Raw genomic sequence first — 20867 nt, 5'->3', positions numbered from 1 at the left:
ACACCTTTTAAAAAAATTGAAAACAATAAAAAAAGGGTGTTTTATAAATATACAATAGAAAATAATTTTGGATTTTCTTCTAATAGTCGTACCAAACAAGCCCTAACATTTTGTGTTGTCCTTTCTCATTTTTGTTTCTTATTTTTGAGGTTTCATATTTGTTCATCCGCTTGTTTTTTCTGATCAAGTTGACATGTCATCAAGAGAAATAGGCCTCAGTATTATGTAAATTTATAACTTACACACTTATGTACTATAAATACATGTCTTTGAACTTGAAAGTATCATAGTGATGGAACCAATGAGTGTGGACTGGTCACAACTCCAACCAGAGTTGAGAGAGATAATTATTAGAAAACTAAATAACTATGTCGATTATATTACATTTGGTGGATGTGTGAGATGACACTCCACTATATCACCTAAATATAACCAACTACCTTGGCATTTACCATGGCTAATGTTACCCGAGAATTTTCAAAACGGATACCATTAGGTTTTTACACGTTATTGTTTCATCAGTCATGAAATATGGCAACCATACAAACATGAGCAATCAAGTCTTGGTCCTCGATTGCTCATGGTCCTCGGCCTCTCGGTAAATGGTGTAAGAGGTTGTGCTGATACACCAGTTGAAACTAGTTGTACATCATTCCAGAGAGGCTTCGAGCTGCACAGAAGCATAATGCTTAGTGTCAAGCAAAACCAGTTGACGAAATGGAACATCACTCAAAGAAATAAAGGAAACCACACAAACTTCTGTCTTTTGGCAAAACATCGCCTTCTATGATTCAATAACACGAGTGTCTTGTTTTGATTGAGGAGAACTCAACTACATTTCTATTAAACCCTCTAACAAGAGTCTGGATCCAGCTTCCACCTGTGACAACTTCTTCAAGCAAGGAATTGCATCTATTTTATTGATGACTACATTCAAGCAAGTGAGGCCAGACTTCAGAATTATGGTTCAGTTGTTGAGAAGTATGACATGGGTATCTTTGATTTAAAAGAATGTAGCATTAGACCATTATCGTATCCTAAATCTAAAAACCGAGTATCTTGGTCTTGTCCATCTGTTTTATAACTCCGTCTTGGTTTACACTACAATGGTCGTGTTAACTGAGTTTGGATCTTGATTTATCAGTTTTTTGACTAAGTTGTTTCCTTTTCTTCCTTAGATTCTTCGAATAATATATATACATATATATAGTTCTATCATTCCATCCACTTTTAGTATTTCTTAGAAGTGTTGTGCTTAGCTACCGATTTTTATTTCAACTTAAGTAATATCTTAACTATAATACAGGTGAATATGAATGTGTTTTTATTTAGTTTGCTAATGTTTCAATACTTGTTAACAATACGTTATCTTGCAGACTATTTTATACTCATGGGTGGCTCTCATATATCTTGGAAGACTAAAAATTAGCTCAATATTGCTATCGATCTTCTGCTGAAGCTCACTGTGTGGCTTTTACAAGCTATGGCCCCTGTATTTATGATCATCAACGTATGCGATTTTTTATTTTGAGAAGAAAAGGATTTTATTTATTTTTCGAGAATAAAATGATTTTATTTATTTTTTTGAGAAGAAAGGGATTTTTCTTAGAGGAGAAAATGATACATTTATAGGAGAAAAACTATGCAATTATACAATGAAGTCAGTATGTCTTGAGAGAGATAAAAAAACAGCACACCACATCTTGAGAGAAATTTGTTTTATTTTTTTAAGATGTCGTGTGTTGTTTACTCGCAGGGTTATATGGTTATATTTTCATGAAATGGCTCATAACAAACTTAGGTTGTATAAAAACTTTGTTGGATTATTATTTTCATCTTTGAATATTTGATTAATATATCTATATAGTCTTATAAAAATGGGAGTTTAAATTTTTTGTAAGAAAACACAAGAAGCACGGACAACGATAACTTTTTTTTTCCTAAAAGCAACGAGCAAAAAAGAAAACACAAAAACAAACTAAGCAACTAGAGAAATACTCTCTCACAATGAGAGTAGCAATACAAAAACGAGGAGAAGTAAGCCACACATTCGAACTATGGGTATTTACATCCAAATTATCGGCATTTTTTTTGATATACTCGAATTCCACATACCTTACTTCATCAGGTCATCTTTGATCCTATTAATAGTATTTTTTATCCTCCAGTTAGGTTTATACTGCTTGTATTTTAGAGAGTTTATAATAATCAACGAGTCCCCTTCTAGTACAATGTCTCTAAAATATTTACTGGTAGGCAGCTCTACAACCATCAAAGCACCATGCACGTACGCCTCAACTGCAGTCCAATAAGTAATATTCTTACTCTGACATCTCTGAACTTAGCTTCTTTATCCCTAGCAATAGCACCACACGCAAACCCCTTAGGCCCTGCTGATCCGTCAAAATTAATCTCCTTCAGAGGGTTCCCAATAGTAACTTTGAGCCTCCATAATATCAATCTTTGTTGACACATCTTCATTCTCCCCAGCAACAATCTCCATATATATTACACCAATACAACGCCTCTTGAATAGCTGACTTGATGCTAAAACCTTCCTTTGTTATTAAAGTCAACTGAATCCATAGCTTTCCAGATTTCCTAAAACACTGCATGCACCCATATTCAATTTCGCGTGATCCTATCCTTCATCCACCCACGATGAAATATATTGTTGGATTTACTGGTCAAGATTCTCACCTGTTTTGTGACTTAAAGGAGACACTAATAAAACCGCTTGTGAACCTTGTCAATATAAGAACATGTTCTCAATTGTTTCTACAATCATCATTTATCCCATATTTATGTGTTTCTTTATGCTACTTGCAATTGAAAGACCATTCTTGAGCAATCTCCACACAAATAGCTGAATATTTGGAGAAATATTTTTAACACTTCAAAACTTCTTCTAAGGAAAGTCAAAACTGATGTACGTTAAAGAAGTTCCGTCATTCAAAGTCTTAAGAAAGGATTTAGAAGAGAAATTTACCTTTTGGGTGATTAGTCTATAACAGTTGCTCAGTTGTATTACTTTCTAACTCACCAGGTATATGAATCTCTGAGATTTTTGTAAATTCAAATTGGTTGAAGAGCTGCTTCGGCTTGATTTCATAGCAGTTTTTCAGCTGTATTACTTTCTAACTCAGCAAGTATATGAATCTCTGAGATTTTTGTAACTTCAAATTAGTTGAATACCCTTACAAATCCAACTGCTCTGCTTCTTCGACGTACAATGAAGAGGGGGAATTCTTAGGAAAGTATTTAGATTTTAAAACTCTAGTACAAAGACCATAAGGGTTATTCACTATTTTCCATGCCATTTTAGTAAGGAGAGATAAGTTAAATTCCCTTAAGTTCTAAAACCCTAGTCCTCCATACCTTTTAAGAATACATAAGCTTCTCCAAGCTTTCAGATTAAGTTCCTTCTTGTTGGGATGATGACCTCACCAATATCGTCTCTGAATAGAATCTAACGTATGAATGATAAAAACATGCAAAAGAAAGCAAGTCATTTGGTACATACAACAAAATTTAAAACATCTTGAATTTTTTTTTTCTCAACCTGGTTAACATATTAGTTTTTCTTTCCAACCATCAAGTTTTCTTTGCATTTGGTCGATAAGAAGTTGAAACTTAAAGCTTTAGATGCTTAGATATATTCCTACTAAAAGATATGCCACTTTTAATAGGATTATTGACTTGTCCTGATGAAAAGAATAATTCTTTCTCTTAGTAATCCTTAACACTCGGGATGAAATCCTATTAATGTGTTGAGTTGTAATACCATGTCTTTTTTTGAAGAGTAAGTTAGTGATTTTGCAAGAAATGCACCTTAAAAATCACAAAATTTGAAGAGTCCTTCATTGTTTATGGCCTAGAATAAGTTTTTGCGAAAATATAACATATATGTGCACAGTAAAGTTTGTTTTCGTTGTCCATTTAATTATGAAATGTATTATCACCGTTAGTTTCTCTATAATAATAAATGGTCAAGTTGAGAGGTACTTTATAAAGAGACTTGCGACAAGGATGTCCTTTATCATCATATTTGTTTATATTATGCTCCCAAGGTCTATCCTAGCTGATGAGAACTATGAAAAGCAATGCGCTGTGTAATGGGTATAGAGTTTGTAGGAATGCTTCCATTGTGACCCATCTAATGTTTGCGGATGACCTTTTATTATTCAGCACTTTGGACAACAATATTGTTCAAACTCTCCTTCAACTTCTCTTCACATATGCAGATTGGTCTGGTTAGATTGCTAATATGCAGATATCAGTAGTCTACTTCTGTAGAGGAGTTCAAAGACATAGAAGATTGGAGGTAGTTAATCTGTTCGGTGTACAACAGATAGAGTGTACAGACAAAAATACGTGTCACCAGCTTCTTATCCTGCCCATCAGATATCCTCCAATGAATTCCTTGAGGGAAATTTGAGTCCAAAACTTCTGGTTGGAAGAGGACTTTCTTATCTCATGCAAGCATAACAGTGTTAATCAAGACTGAACTAGAGCTCATTCCATCTTTTTACGTGGCAACCTCTTTTATCCCAAGAAAACTTTGGAAAATCATATGAGAATTATGAGGAACTTCTGGTAGGGTCCTGATATGGATATAACGAAAATGCATTTCATAAATTGGTATTACTTTGAACTTGAGAAGGAGCAGAGTGGATTGGGGATCGGGTTTTTACAAAGTATGAATATGGTGATGATTGTAAAACTGGTGTGGAAATTTTTGGATGATGATGACTATTTGTGAGGCCAGATTATGAAGGCAAAACATGTGAAAAATGACAGCTTTTGGGAGGTGAAAAAGCTGTCTAGTTGCTCTGCAACTTGGAGTGCAATGTTGAAAGTTAAAGAGGAAATGAGAGGTGGGTTTTGTTGTTCAGTTGTGAATGGTGAAGACATTAATATTTGGGATGACCCATGGATCCCAAGCATTCCAAACAAGAAGCCTGAAATGAGAGACAATGGAGACCTAAACATAAAAAAGTTTTGAAGTTGTAAAACAATATTATATGGGGGTAGTGGGAAATGGGGAAGACATTAGTATTTGGCAGGATAATTGGAATTATAAGAATGACCAACTTTTAGAAAGGCCTACTGACTTTTATTTGCAGGATTATATTCAAGTGTCTCAACTTATAAACCAATTTACTCATGAATGGGAAGAATCTGCCTTAAATGAACTTTTTATTATTTCTCAGATCCAGAAAATACTGAAAATTATATTTTCTCCTACTGTTAAGACCAAATTCGATGGTATTTGACGCCTTCAGGTAAACTAAATTTGTATCTGCTCAATTGATAAGCAGTCAGTGTACATATACTTATCAGCAGTAGAAACAATAGCTTAGACTTTGGCATTTAAATTCATTACCAAAGTTGATTTTTTCTTTCGTGTAGAAATGCTTGCATAATATTTTACTTTTAGAACCCTATTTGTGTAAGCTTGGTATTACTGATGATTCTCTATATGCATTTTGTGGATTTTCTGATGAGTCTACGAAACATTTGTTTATGCATTGTGCTTTCACAAGAGCAGTCTGGTTTGGTAGCTTCCCACGGGTCTTCTCTATTTTACCTAAATTAATAGCATTTGTGATTGGATGATTAGATGGTTAGATGTTAAGTCTTCTCCTGAGTTATTAGTTGAACAACAGAAGTATGTGGTTGTGCGTTGGAAGGTGCTAGATGTAAAGCTAGCATAAAATACTTGACACAAAACCCGCTTTTTGTTATTAAAAATAGATAAGTTCAACTGGTTTCTTTACATCAAACTCATAATCTTTATAAAACACTCACAAGATATCTAATTAGTGCTCAATCTTATAAGCTAGAATTTAGAACGACTCAAGATTTACTTGATAATAATTCTGATAGTAATATCATGTTTGTAGATGATAACTAAGCATTCCAATACTACAGGTTGTGGAATCATTTGATATACAACCAATAGAGATTTTGGAGGAGAACGTTGCTGAAGAGCAGATGCAGATTCAGTCATTGAGTTAGAAGCTAAAGCATTGCTTTCATCTGTTAACTGGGATACTCAACTGAAGCTGAAAAAAGTTATCTTTATTTCTAACAATCTCTCTCTAGTCAATGCTATCAATGAGGCTCATACATCGCTGCATTGGACAAAGTTCTCTCTTGTACGTGAATGTAACGTGGAATTTACACCTTTTTTTGTAAAAACTGTGTGTTTGTTTGTTAATCGAAAATGTAATAGGCAAGCTGATGAGTTAGCTAAACTAGTTCGAAAAGATGCTATAATTAAGGATTTTGAGCCATTTTCCCACTGAAGTTATTTCAGGTACTCCTTTTATCCAGCTGTAATTTTGGATTTGTTAATAAATTGGTTTTTTCTTTCGAACAAAAGAAGAAAAAAAAACTTTTCAAATTTCAATGCTGTGTTACCACATGAAAAGTAAGCACCTTATTTTGGAAAGTTTTACAACACCATCAACATGCACACTTGTGACTACAGAACTACTAAATATCCCAAAAAGATCTAATTTTGACAGTTTTACAACACCACCAATCTACACACCTTTGGGTTACACAACTACGAGATATCCCAAGAAAATCTCTCGATATCTCAAAAAGGAGTTTAGATGTAATCTAGGGACCGCCAATCCAGGGTATTAAAAAAAATCTCAAAAAGATCTAATTGCAGCCGCTGAGTCGGTGACACGGAAGTAGGATTGAAAGGAGGACGGACGACTTACTACTAAGAGCAAGTCTTATGGTGAAATCCATTCATCTTCCACGCCACCTCAGCATTTGGAACTGTTGATGGAAGCGCAAGTGTAATGGTGGAATAGTAGAAACGCAATTAAGAATGGAGCTAAAAAAACGCAATTAAGAATATAGCTTTTTTTTCAGCCGTTAGATTTCAACAACTCATTTTAAATCTACGGATAAAATAAAAACGCAATTAAGAATGAAGCTAAAAGAATGCAATTAAGAATGAAGCTTTTTTTTTCAGCCGTTAGATTTCAACAACTCATTTTAAATCTACGGATAAAAAAAAAACGCAATTTTTAATTGCGTTTTTTTAGCTCCATTCTTAATTGCGTTTAACGCTATTCTTATTGGCGTTCAAATGGATTCCACGAATCCTTCCACGAAACCGTGAAACCTTGATTGGATTTTCTGTGAAAGACCCAACTTAAAAACCACTGGACTTGACATTCCATGATTTTTCCACACTTGGAAAAGTTTGGATTCCACCATAAGACTTGCTTTAAGGTTGCTGGGCTGCTGACCGTAATAAATTTCAATCGTGAATAACAATGAGTATGACTAAATATTAGGGAAAATGAGAAAGCAGTGCCATCCTACTTTCAGGCGACTCCAACAAACAGACAACCAATGTTAAACTTCGAACTTTGAAGTCGACCAGGTTTCAGTTTTTTACATCAAGAACCGTTAATTTCAGCGACAGAACTGGTATTCTCATGTTCACTATTTGTAGTTCTGTACAAATCAAAATATCTCATTCTCTCAAAATATAAAGAGAACTCCAAACATCTCTCACTAGTCACTCATTCCGTTACCTTGATCAGCTGACTCACTTTGTCTTCCCGACTTCCCCTAATTCTTGTCACTAAAGATGTTCAAGGAAAAATCCTCAAATTACAAAAAAAAAAGAAAAGAAATGTTGTCTCTTGCACTGTGCAACTCAAACCCACAACTTCATCTCCACTCTTACAACAAGAACAGCCTCTCTAATTCTCAGTTGATTAGATCACAATTCCAACCAAAACAAAATCTGAAGCTAGGGTTACCTTTTTCTTCATTTTCACTCAATCACAACCAAAATCCCTTATCATTTAAGACCAACAATAAGAATCAAGTTGTTTGTGATTGCTTCTCCTTATCAAGTTGCTAATTTAAGAGGAACGGAAGCTGGTTCTCTTATTTCTTTGTGCATTGCAGGGTTCTTGGCTTTTCAGCATTTCAGAGGGGTAGGAGATGTAAAAAAAGGATTTGAGCAAAGTTCTATTCTTGCTACTGTTGGTATTATCTGTATCACTCTTGCCCCATTATTGCTTTTCGTTGGATCAAGAATATGAATGAATCTGTCTATGGTGAAAGATTTTAGGAATAAAACTGAGACTGTGTAATCCTTTTTATGTAGTTTTGTTTGTAACTGAAGTAGAATGAAGTTGTGTTATACTACAAAAAGAATGAAAGAAAGTTGTGCTAACTAGAAAAAGAAGGAAAAAAGAAACAATGTTCAGTTTTCTTATATTGTAATGATAATCATATGTAAAGCTTGATAAGCTCATCAATTCTGAATCCATTTAAGATTATTCAAGTTGTGAATTATGTCTGTCTTTCTTTAAATGTAAGATCTAGTTGAGGTGTAAATTTCTATTTGTGATATCATTTTATTGTTCACTGGAGTTGTGAATTTCTATAACTGGTACTCCTGTGGAAGTTTCTATTTTTGGAATGTTTTCAAGTAACAAAGTAAATCTTCCATAGGGTTGGCTGCTCTTTGGTTTGAACATTGAGTTTCTTCAAAATTTAAATTTGAGACGAATCACAGAATTTCATATAGGAAGCTAAAGGATTCCCATGCTTATGTATGTTGCGGACTTGCAAGACCAATTTTATGCTTTACATAGGAACCCTTTCCTTGTTATTTCAAAATCTAACAGTGTCACTGCAATAGTGAAAAAAGCTGATCCATCAACTAATTGTGCCGCTGACCCATCACCAATTGTATTGTGCCAGCTTAATTTGGTTGAGATCATTGTGAAGGTTGCATAGGTTAATTTGTATGGTAGTTCAATCCTGATGGATCAGCTTTGACTACATGTTTTTCAATTAGATCATTGGAATCAAGAAAGCAAAAGCTGGGTATTATCCGAGAATTATTCATTTGTCTTACCTATTTTACTATGTATATTCAGTAGATCGTAGTTATTGATTTGGGTTTTTATATTCGATACACAAAGACGTATGTAGTATCTCTAATCTCTATGCAGTTTGATGGAACCTAATGTATTTTGGTATTGATTATTGAGCATGTATGCTAGAACGAACTCTCATTCGTAGTAAACTGAACTTTCTAGGTTCTGCTTTGATGGCAATGATGAGATAATTTGTTGCCCAGCTCCTTATTCTCTAACATGCCCTGGTTTTTGGAGATTGACATGTTTCAATAGTAATTTACCTGTGTAGAAAAAAATAAGTACTGAAATCTTCTAAGTGTGATGTTTCTTTCTTCTAGTTGAAAATTCTCATTTTGAGTTAACAGTATGTTAAGTGAGAAAATTCTCATTTTCATGTTTCAGGAGACATCGTGTTTCTTATTAACTTAAATGGTTATTTGGTTTTGGCCTCAACGTTGCCTTTTGCTTCTCAAACAGGGACACCTGTAGAAATACGGCAGGCAGCTGGTTTGCTTCTGTAAAATAATTTCAGAACTGCATTCAAATCCATGACTCTATCGTATCAGCAGTATATAAAGTCAGAATTGTTACCCTGCTTAGGGGCATCAGATAGGCACATCAGATCTACTGTTGGGACAATTATTAGTGTTATCATTCAACAAGGAAGGGTACCTGGCTGGCCCGAACTGTTGCAAGCTCTTCTACATTGTTTGGACAGTAAGGAGCTAAGTCACATGGAAGGTGCAATGGATGCTTTATCCAAGGTATGTGCAACTTGTGAGTATAACTGCCCATCGGGTTGATTTTCCATTGAAGTTGTTCAGTTTTAAATGTTTTCATGCATCAGATTTATTTATTAATTTACCAATTTGATGATGCGTGGTGTACCACAGATTTTGTGAAGATATTCCCCAAGAGCTTGATGTAGATGTACCTGGATTAGCCAAACGTCCTATCAATGTATTCCTTCCCAGATTATTCCAGGTAAATAAAGCATATAAATATTATAAATTCACTGGCTTCTTCCAATGTGGCAGTACTCCTGTTAAACTGGAGGTTGTTCTATTAGTGTGCTTGAGATTTTATCTTATTATCTTTTCCTTCGGTACCAGTTCTTCCAATAATCACATGCTTCACTCAGAAAGCTTTCATTGGGTGCTGATAATCAGTTCATCATGTTGATGCCTATGGTAAGTATTTGGCAATTATCCTCTACATTTGGATTAAGATCTTTTGGAGCACCAAGATTTAAGTTTTTTTTTTGTAGGCTTTGGTTCGATCTACGGATCAATATTTCCAGGGCTTGTTTGTTCTTGCTACTGATCCTACTGCAGAGGTGCGAAAATTGGTAAGTCAATCGAGAGGTTCCCCCCTTCTCCCACTAACAATAATCCATTGCCCATGGCACTGGCATGGCAATTGTAGCCTCATTGCATAGAATCTGGTAGACTATGATTATGTCCCTGTTTTTCATATTTGTATTTTCAAATATGAGTGGGTTATGCATTTCTTGTGCTTACATTTTGGATAACAGGATGTGTAAACTCGTCACATACGGCACATGCAACACCGTCTAATCTTCATGCATCAGATGATCTGATAGAAGGTTATTAGACTGAATGTTAACCGTTGATGAGATGTTAAAAAGCTAATGCCTTGGGTGATGGATAGTCGTTAGTTAATTTCAACCGACAATGGCAAACACAGAAACAACTGTAGAATGACATAACAGGTTTCATAAATTTTATTAAAGTTCGTTTAAGTTATCACGTTATTTCTTTAGTGATTGAGGAGTGAAGACAGCCAGATCCATATCTCTGCTTGTGGTGCAGATTGTAATTGTCTGCTAAAGTTTTTTTTTCTCCTGTACTGCATTTCATGTCTGGTTGTATTCTTACCTTTGTCATTCATTATTTACCTTTTGTGCTTGTGATGGACAGGTTTGTTCTGCCTTTGTTCAGATTATTGAAGTTCGTCCGTCTTTCTTGGAGGTGGGTATCTCTGTTCTTAAATTGTAGTCTAATATCTTCAACTTGGTCATCCCATGTTATTTTAACACCAACTTAAAATTAAGGATATATGATTGCGGAATCTTTTGTTTATGTTTTATGGCATCTTTTGAATATATGTTGCTGGCCAACAAGGACACTGACGATGAAGTGTGTCTTGAAGCTTGTGAATTTTGGTAGTTTTCAAACTTGCTTTCACTAAGTTGGTATGTTAAGTTGTACCGTTTAATACCTCTGTATAATTCTGGTATTGGATGGTTGGAAGTTTAATATTGTTCTAAGAAATTTTGGTGGAATGCTACATTGCGTTGCTGGTTCTGTAATACTCTTGTGGATGCTGGTCTGAGTCTTTCTAGACATCTTAGTTGATATGATAGTTGGGAAATTTTAATAGTCAATACCCCTTTGTTGTTCTGGTACTACTTCTTCTTCTTCTTGTGTGCCTTTGGGAGGTATCAGGTTTCTTGACTACTATTGTGTTTATCAAAATACTTTTGCTAAAATGGCGAATTTCCAAATATTTTTGTTTAATGCACATGTTCTTGCAAGAGTGCTTCTGTCATTCATATGACTTTGATGTTATTATATTTGTGTGATATTCTTACAGAAGCGAAATCTCCGGATTGTGTATGATGCCGTTGGTACTCTAGCAGATGCTGTTGGGGAAGAGCTAAATCAGGTACTCTCTTTGTGCATTGCAGTAGAAAGTTGTTTATAATTGTTTTTTCTCCTCATATTTGGCATAGCTGGATAATTATTAATTACTTATCTATCAAGTTTTTGTATCTCTCTGTCCTTATGTATGCAACCCAGGTGTCTTGAGATTCTGATGCCTCCATTAATCTCAAAGTGGCAGCAACTCGCAAATTCAGATAAAGATCTTTTTCCGTTGCTTGAGTGCTTTACGTCAATAGCACAGGTCTGAATTTCTCTTCTAATTGTTGTGGTTCATTGTTCCAGTCATTGTGGGTGGCTTGTATTATAATTTTTTTTATCATGTTAGACAAGCACTATTATATTCGAAGGAAAACTGGTGAATCCAATAAACATACGCATGTACTGTGAGTTGAAGTTCTCAAAAATGATGTGACAGATGAAACTTATTGTGGCAACTTATAAACGCATGCTATTCCAGGAGGTTGAAAAGTTAAGATAGAGGATTTATGTATACCAGATATCTTTTGCTTATCATTCAGACTGATAGCTAATAGAAAACAGAATCTCTTAGATCCTTGTTTTCCTACGAAGTAATAGTATGGACCACTTTGTTTGAAACGCATGTCAGCATGTTATTCAGAAATTTCCATTGGGTAACAACTGTATTGTTTTATATAATTATTTCCAAGATGTTGACATTGGTATATTTTGAGAAATGACATAGAGTAACAATTCTTTTTTGACTGTCCCTTGTTGTTAGTGGGTCTTACAAAGTTGTATCACCTTTACTGATCTTGAAAGTTTGTTCTGTTTTTTACTCTTTTTGTTAAAATACTTAGTTGATGTAAGTCCGGATCTATCTGAAGTATCAGATTGGGTGCAGAACACCATCTATGTTCCTTAACAGCCGAGATTTACTTTTGCGTTAAGCTTATGGCCGGTGAATTTAGTTGCTCCTGTTGATGCCGTTTATTTTGTTAGAAAATTTTGATACATGTGAAGAGAATGCAGTTTCTTCTTTCAGTCTTCAGGAAACTGCAAATAATATCATACCCAAGTCGTTTACCGTGGCATGGGGTACTTGTACAATGTCGATGCTTACAATTTTGAAAATTTTCCCTTGCCTAATTCCCTGTCTTTGGTAGCTTCTGCTCAGAGTTGCATCATTCCATAAGTTTTTTGGTGGAAAAGGCATAACGGGAGAAATGATTCTAGCAGCCCGCCTTTTTAGACTTCACTCTGATGATTGTTTTTTCTTGCAGGTTGATCCTGCCTCAGCTGTAGTGCTGTACGAGAAGGAATTTGTTGTCTGCTCCTTGGACCTTCTCTCAGGGCTTGCAGAAGGTCTTGGCAAGTTGGCAATGCTGTAGAGAGTTTGGTATTTTCTTTATTTAGAATTTCTTGATCGGAATTTTTCTTATTCGTATGTTTGCCTTGTTCAAGTTATGTCTTTTTTTCCTGAGATGACAATCACTTATTCAGTTGTTAAAAAACGTAAGTTAGTTGCTTTTGCTAACTTGAAAGTAACTGATATATAAGGTGAAATTTATAAATCTCCAAAACTTAGATTGCCATAGCTCAAACACCTTAGATTTATCGATCCACTGCTTACAGTTAAGATACTGCCTTCTAATCACTTCCGTGGAAGATTCTGACCGACCCACCCATATAGCTTCTCATTGGCACTTAAATTTAATTTTTCTTGAGAAAGAGGGTCCAAAACAAAACCCAACAAGTTCATCAAAATCTCTTAGTGATTCCTGTGAAATCTTTTTCTGTTTCTTAATGGCGACTTCGTTTCCTCTTATATCTGCCAGATTCTTTTTGTCTCTGATTTGTCTTTATCATTTTTCTTGTTTTGCTCAAACTAATTTTGAATCTGTGGTTTTAGCATGATTTTGATTCTGTGATTTATCAACTCTTTTGGCGATGTATGTGTAGGTATTTCTGTTTGGATTTTTTTAGATGTAGAAAAAATCATGAGATTGTTTGATTTAGGGATTTCTAAATCAGTGATTTGATAATTATATGATGCTGTTTAGATCCGCTAAGTTTCAGCGAGAAGTAAAGTGGAGTTTTTATTTACCTGTTGGGTTTCTTTGGTTTGATTTAGGCTTCTTTAGGGTACTGTTATATGATTTTGGTTAGTGAAATTCGTGGAATAGATTTGCCTATCTCATACAAGTCAAGGCATGGCATGAAGGAGATTTTACATAATCATCAATTTTTTATTTCTAGATTCATAAATATATGACAAAGACTGGAGATGTTTTGGTTATACTACGAAACAAATTAATATGCAGATTGTTGGTACTTGGTTGCAATTGTAGTGAAAGCACCAAAGTGTTTTTGCTTTTAGATTCATTAATTATTTTTTTTGTTGTTGTTTTGTTTTGTTTATGTGCATGAAGAAGAAACAGCGAGATGTGCCATCGCGGCCTGCTAGTGACTAGGCCTGCACACGGTTCGGTGCGGTGAGGTTTGTTGTAAAACCGTTCAACTAACCGTTTATAGTGCTGTTAGGACATTTAAAACCGTAACCGAACTCAATAGTATTCGGTATGTTCGGCTATTTTTCGGTTCGGTTTTAACCATAAATTAATCTGTCAGAATTTCTGACAGATTTTGTACCTGCACCTGTACAGTATACTTCCATTCTATGCTTAAGAAATAACAACTTACCATACTTAATAGATTAAACAGATTCATTCCATAAGAGTCTGAACTCAAAAGATCAAACACACAGTCACACACATAATGAAGTCCAAAAGCAAGGAGTCTAAACTCTAAAGATCAAACACACACACACAATAGTCTTAAAGTTTAACATAAGAAAGTAGCACGAAGAGTCGAAGACAAGTAAAAGACTCCGGAGTCCAGTCCATCCATCCAATTCTCAAGCCAACAATCCCCTTAATCCTCATCCTTGCCCAAAATGTCTGCAAAGAGAAAAACTCAAAAGTCAGATCAAAATTCTTCACATCATGGGTAATGTACTTCAAGTGTCTACAACTAGTACACCACACAACTTGAAACTCCAAGTTCAAAAAGGACAGGGAATGAGGGAATACAAAAAGTAACATAAAAAGGACAGGGATTACAAAAGTAACATAAAAAGGACCAGCACCACACAACTTGAAGAATCAAGTATCAACCACTTTCTCTTTAATCTTCATATGCAAGCCCTAAGCAATTACATAATCATAGATAATGAAACTGAGTGCAACTGACTGCAAGTTTGCAACTCCACTAACCATAAATCATGATATGCAAAAGAAATGACAACTATAGAAATTTTAAGTCAAATAAGAAGTCAATCATGATATGTAAAAGGTGACTGCATTCATTCAAGTGAAACTCTAACTGGATTCATTCAAGTGACAAACAGTTCTAACTGGATTCATTCAACTATAGAAATTTTAAGTCAAATAAGAAGAGAAGAGATTCCATTACCTTCTTCAATGCTAGCATTGTCATCTGGTACATAGTCACATATGAAATCAAGAGAGATAGGTTTCTGCAACCAGCTTTGCGTACAGAGAAGTGCTTCAACTGTCCTGGTAGATAGCGAGCTTCTCCATGGAGTAAGAATGCGCTTCCCGATACTTAATGCAGACTCTGAAGCAACTGAGGACACTGGTATTGCTAAAATATCCTTCGCCATAAGTGATAGTACCTTATTGATAGACGCATTTATGTGTCTAATTTTTTCCTCAATGTTCCGTATTATTATTACTCGATTTCGTACTTATTATGGTGTTTTGTGTGTTTGTAGGTATTTTTTGGGAAATAAATATTGTTGGAAAATGCGGCTCGAAAAGTCGCTCGGAGCACCCCGGAGGACAATTGCTATACGGACCCCCATTTTTGCTAAGTGTCACCCACGACTATATGTAGCCCATTTTTGTCAACAACACCCATTTTTGTCCACAACACCCTTCTCCCTCAATTAATTTTTTTGGCGGGAAATATTTTTTTCACCTGCAACGTATTCTTCTTCGGATTTGGAGGAGCTGCAGCGAGACTCAATGGCTGAATTTGCACGGGATGACTTGACGGAGCGTAACAGGCGTGGTATGGTTGATTGTTTCGATTAGAATTGGTTGCATCGTCAGATTGAAGCTAAACAGGGCAAGCCGTGTTCACAAGGGAGACAATCACGGGATTACAGAGAGTTTGGACGTGTACCGCACGCGTTGGTTGCTTCAGAAACGTGAAGGAGTTAAACAAAGATTCTATACACGTATCCAGACGCGTGCAGGAGAAGAAAAAGGGAAGAAAATATTCCCAGAATATTTTCTTTACTTCCCGAGTTCAATGAAGAATATTGAGAATTATGGCGTGATTAAATGAGGTTGAGGAGTATAAATAGATTGCTGGGATCATAGAGAAGGCGGACGTAGAGTTTGGGGTCGAGAAGAGAGCTCAGGAGGCCAGAATCAAGAGTTTACAGAACTCCGTTTCTGCTGCTGCACCAAGAACACGAAGAACAAAAGACCACCAGAGGCAATCGTTTATGAACAGTGACAACGACAGCCACCCGAGGGTCGCAGAGTTACAACAACAACAATTCTTTTCTATCGTTCTTTGTAACAGTGTTTTGCAACAATTATAAACGCTGCAAACACCCAATTTTCATCATTTTCTCCATTTCATCATTTATACACCTACTTTGAGCAATGAAATCAACTTTTGAGCGTGTTTCCAACATCCTGATGAGCTAAACCCAATCCTTGGGGCTATGGAGGAAGCCATTATTTCGGTAAAAGTGATATATTTCTATTAATTAATTACAAAAACTCTATTATGATTTTTGCATTGAACCAAAAATTGTTTATATGATTTTGATTAGTTAGGTGTATTTTCTCTTGATAGAATATGCTTGCTTTAGGGTTTTGATATTCTATGCTTGGATTAACATCTATTCTTTTGGAAATCTACATGTCTAGGCAATACTATTAGAATCAATTTGAATGTTGAGTTGCATAATTATTGTTTTATTAAATCACTAATATCAACCAATGGTGGAATCCTAGCCCCATTCTCTCCATAATTTTCACAACATCTTTTTAAATTAGTTCGCTATTTTTATTTATGAAAAAAAATCTAAAAATCCACTTTCACAAGTCTTGAACTAATCATATTATTACAACAAATTTGAAAACACATCAAATTTTTGGCGCCGCCGACGCGGACTTGTCTTTAGGCTAGAGCTTTTAGATTTTTTTTTTTTTTTAGGTTTTTATTTTATTTGTTCTTCTTTACGTTTTTGGGTTTTTGTCTTTTTCTTACAGAATTCGGAATTTGGAGCGAAAGAAAATTTTGGTGAATACTTAAAGACTTCAAGTGAAAGGCAAAGCGAAAGGAGCGAAAGAAGAAGATTTTTTTTATTTTATAAAAAAGAGAGACATTTTTATTTTTGTAGATTTTTATTTTTTTTTAGACTTTCTTTTTCTTTTGCACTTTATATTTTTTTTGGACTTTGGACTTTAAATTTTGGGACATTATTTTTTTCAACCCTACGGAAGGGTAGTTTAAATATAAACTGTTTGCAGAGAAGGACGGTGATTACAATATCACCTCGGCCCCTCGGGTTCGTACATGACATAGGAGTCGTGGCCCGAGTCGACTACAAAGGTTCATCCCCCGTCTGGTACAGGAGGTAAGTTTGTCGAAACACTCGCGAATCCCCTGTCAGCGAGTTACTGTCTTCCTTCATATGCATATATGTTGAGGACTTGAAAACGGCTGCTTTAATTTCCTAGTAAAGGGCAAGGACTGGCCATACAAGATAAGGGTTCAGATTTCATCACCGTTTTCTTCTTGCCCGCCTTAGGAAAACGACACCAAACGCGAACCTAAGCCTGAAATTTTGACTAGAACGAGACCGATAGGGTAACGAGCTTAACAGGAAAGTCATTCGAAAAATATTGGTTACTCTTTTAAGCATACTTCGAAGTTCTTGACGGTTTCTGTAAGTTGAATGCGTGACTGCGCCGCCTTGTAATACCGGTGAGGCCTTGGGTATCAAAGCTCCACCGAGCTTCCCTCGCCTCTATTCAACTTACTTTAACTCGGATTGATTCCAGAGGAGTTTGCTTAAAATTGTAACGAATTCCCGTTCGAAGGATTAGAAGCTGGTCTAGAAACAATCTAAGTGGAGCCTTCTTGCTTTTTTTTTGCTAGAAATCAGTAGGTTTGTTGTGGTGGAGTCAGCCTTATTTGTGTTTACATAGAACATCCCTTCCTTTTTAGGACTTTTCTTTTTGATTTTGTTTTTCTAGTGTATGCCCGAAGTTTTTAAACGGGCTTGGAAAAGAAACACTCTAGGTCGTTTGATTAGTGACAAACCTAGTAGTTCTTCTTGTGAAGGCGGGGAGCTCGAAGACTCTTCTTTTGAGAGCCCCGTTTTTGGAAACTTCAGTTTTGAGAATATGTCTCTTTGTGAGGAAAGTATCCCTAGTACTCCTAGTCCTTTGGTAGTGCCAGAAATGGCAACTTTGAAAGATTTGCTAAACCCAACTAGGACCTCTGGTCCGTCTCGTATCAAGTTAGCTGATACCGAGGCAAATTATGAACTGAAACCTGGGACTTTACAGATGCTCCCAATGTTTTTAGGGAAGGAGAATGAGAACCCCTATTTTCATGTTAGGGAATTTGAGTCTGAAAATTAAAAACCTAAGTGATGATGCGTTGAAACTTAGGTTATTCCCCTTTTCCTTAAAAGATAAAGCCAAATCTTGGTTGTATAGTTTGGACTCTGAGTCAATTGAAACCTATGACCAACTTACTTCTGCCTTTATACATAAGTTTTTCCCAAGGCATAAAACATCGTCTATTAGGACACAAATATGTACTTTTGACCAACAAGAGGGAGAATCTTTATATAGGTACTTAGAAAGGTTCAATGACTTGATATCTCAATGTCCCCATCATGGTTTGGAGAAGGTTAGGTTAGTTCAGATCCTCTACGAGGGTTTAGATTATTCAACAACAACCATGGTTGATTCCTTATGCACAAGTGGGTTTGAAAATAAAACTGTTGATGAAGCGATGACATTTTTAAATGAAATCGCCGATAAGACCCAACAATGGAAAAATAGTAGGGAACCCCAGAAAACAATTCTTCTAAGTAGAGGAAATGTTAATAGGGTAGAAGGATCTTATGAATCAGATGCCAAAATAGCAGTTATAGCCAAAAGGTTAGAATCCTTAGAATTAGGTCATTCTAGTGGTAGTAGTGGAAGAAATGAGCCTTTTTGGGAAGGCCATGTTGTTGAAGAGCAAGCCAATGCTCTTTATAACAACCCTAAGTTTTATAACCGACAGAAGTTTGAGCCATATTCAGAAATCTATAACCCTGGCTGGAGAAACCATCCAAACCTTTCTTGGTCCAAGGGCCAGAATCAAGGTCAGTCTAGTAATGCTCAGGTTCCCCCAGGTTTTGGATATACTAAGAATCCTTCAGCTCCGGCACAATTTCAGATCCCTTCAGATAAGAAAATCATGAGTTTAGAAGAGTCTATTGCCTTGTTAACTCGGAACACTTTAGAATTTCAGCAATCGGTTGCACAAGGATTAGATGAAAATAAAAAGATGATACAAGCTAACTTTCAGGCTATTTCCGAGTTGAAAACCCAGGTTAGTCAGATAAATGAGACATTGTGAGAAAAAGGAAAGTTTCCTAGTCAACCACTACCCAACCCTAGGGGAGTCCATCAAATATCTTTAGCTGGTGAGAAATCATCAAACCATGTGAACTCGATAACAACCCTTAGGAGTGGTAAAACGGTCGACAATAAGGTAGCCATGCCTAGTGTACATACTGTAGTTCCACCTTCTACTTCCCAAGAGGAGCCCGTAGACGAGGAAACTGAAACAGTCTCTAAGGATTCCCAAGAAATTCCTGATAGGTTTACCTTTGTGCCTAGAGCCCCATATCCACATTTGTTAGCCCCAACAAGGAAGGAGTCACTTTCAACGAGATAATGGAAACATTTAAGCAGGTGAACATCAACATTCCGCTATTAGAAGCAATTAGGCAGATGCCTGCTTATGCCAAGTTCCTTAAAGATCTTTGTACACGAAAGCGTAAGATTAATGTCCATAAGAAAGCTTTTTTAGCTGGTCAGGTAAGTTCCATTATTCTGAACCAAATACCCCCTAAGTATAAGGATCCTGGATGCCCCACCATATCTTGTGCAATTCGTAAGCACATGGTCGATAAAGCTTTACTTGACTTAGAAGCTAGGTTAACTTACTCCCGTATCATGTATACACCCAGCTAGGTCTTGGTAAGTTGAAACCGACTAAAATGACACTACAATTAGCTGATAGGTCTGTCAAAGTCCCTCGTGGTGTCATAGAGGATGTTCTGATTGAGGTTGATAAGTTTATTTATCCTGTGGATTTCGTTGTTCTAGACACCCAGCCTGTTCAGGACCCAAGTCGTCAAATCCCAGTGATTTTAGGTCGCCCATTTTTAGCCACAGCTAACGCTGTCATCAACTGTAGGACTGGGCTTATGAACATATCCTTTGGTAATATGACCACTGAACTAAATGTCTTTAATGTTACTAGACAACCTTCTGAGAACGATGATTTAGAAGAAGTGAATATGATTAGCACTTTAGTTCAGGATTTGGTTCAGGATAATTGGCTTGACACTTTACTGGTAGATTCTTTAGATGATTTTGAGGAAACCATTCTCTTAGATCAGATATGTGATCAATCTTTAGAAGAAGCTCTTGAGTATTTTAAAGATTCTATGGACCCAGAAATTCAGGCAATAGTTTTAGGTTTTTTGAGAATAATGATGACCCTAAGTTTGGGGGTAGAGAACTAGAAGAATCTCTTGAGTATTTTAAGGACTCTGAAGATCCGGAAATTCAAGAAATAGTTAGAGGTTTGTCTGTGAACCCTAAGTTCGGGGGTAGTGATGGTTCTTGTGATTGTATCGTATCCCTAATTAGAGTCCCTAACTTGGGACTCGAGCCTTGTACATCTGAGATATTACTTGAGTCTTTTCAGACTCCGCAACCCGATCCTCCTGATACTGTCCAGGAGGTAACCCAGGTATTAGAGACCCGTTTTTGATGAATCTATTTATCGAGACACACATATGAAGTTCAATTACGCGCCGCAGATAAACCCAGTTGTCTTGACAGAAACCTTAGATGAGGACGTGCTCCTTCTTTTCATTTTTCTGAATCAGTGCAGTTGTCTCATACTGGTGTCAGCTCTATTTGGTCTTATGGACCCACAATTGTTTCGACTATTGATATAT

The 20867-nt window shown here is 36.0% G+C and overlaps 1 protein-coding gene across 2 annotated transcripts; it reads left to right on the top strand.

The window, feature by feature from the left end:
• Positions 1–7338: 7338 nt before the first annotated feature.
• On the top strand, positions 7339–14170 carry LOC113346766 (transportin-1-like). 2 transcript variants are annotated; one of them, XM_026590275.1, is made up of 10 exons: positions 7339–8031; positions 9393–9679; positions 9809–9899; positions 10028–10105; positions 10183–10263; positions 10856–10906; positions 11532–11603; positions 11733–11843; positions 12844–12959; positions 13993–14170. In XM_026590275.1, the coding sequence occupies exons 4-9, from the start codon at positions 10091–10093 to the stop codon at positions 12949–12951; spliced, it is 438 nt and encodes a 145-aa protein (XP_026446060.1). In that variant the 5' UTR covers positions 7339–8031; positions 9393–9679; positions 9809–9899; positions 10028–10090; the 3' UTR covers positions 12952–12959; positions 13993–14170. The 2 variants fall into 2 exon arrangements, with proteins under 2 accessions (XP_026446060.1, XP_026446059.1); XM_026590274.1 differs by lacking the exon at positions 13993–14170 and having other exon boundaries at positions 12844–13896.
• Positions 14171–20867: the final 6697 nt, after the last annotated feature.

Source organism: Papaver somniferum, chromosome 2 (assembly GCF_003573695.1).
Source record: "Papaver somniferum cultivar HN1 chromosome 2, ASM357369v1, whole genome shotgun sequence".
Lineage (NCBI taxonomy): Eukaryota > Viridiplantae > Streptophyta > Magnoliopsida > Ranunculales > Papaveraceae > Papaver > Papaver somniferum.
The sequence above is the reverse complement of the archived record's forward strand: the minus strand, read 5'-3'. Positions and strand labels throughout refer to the sequence as shown.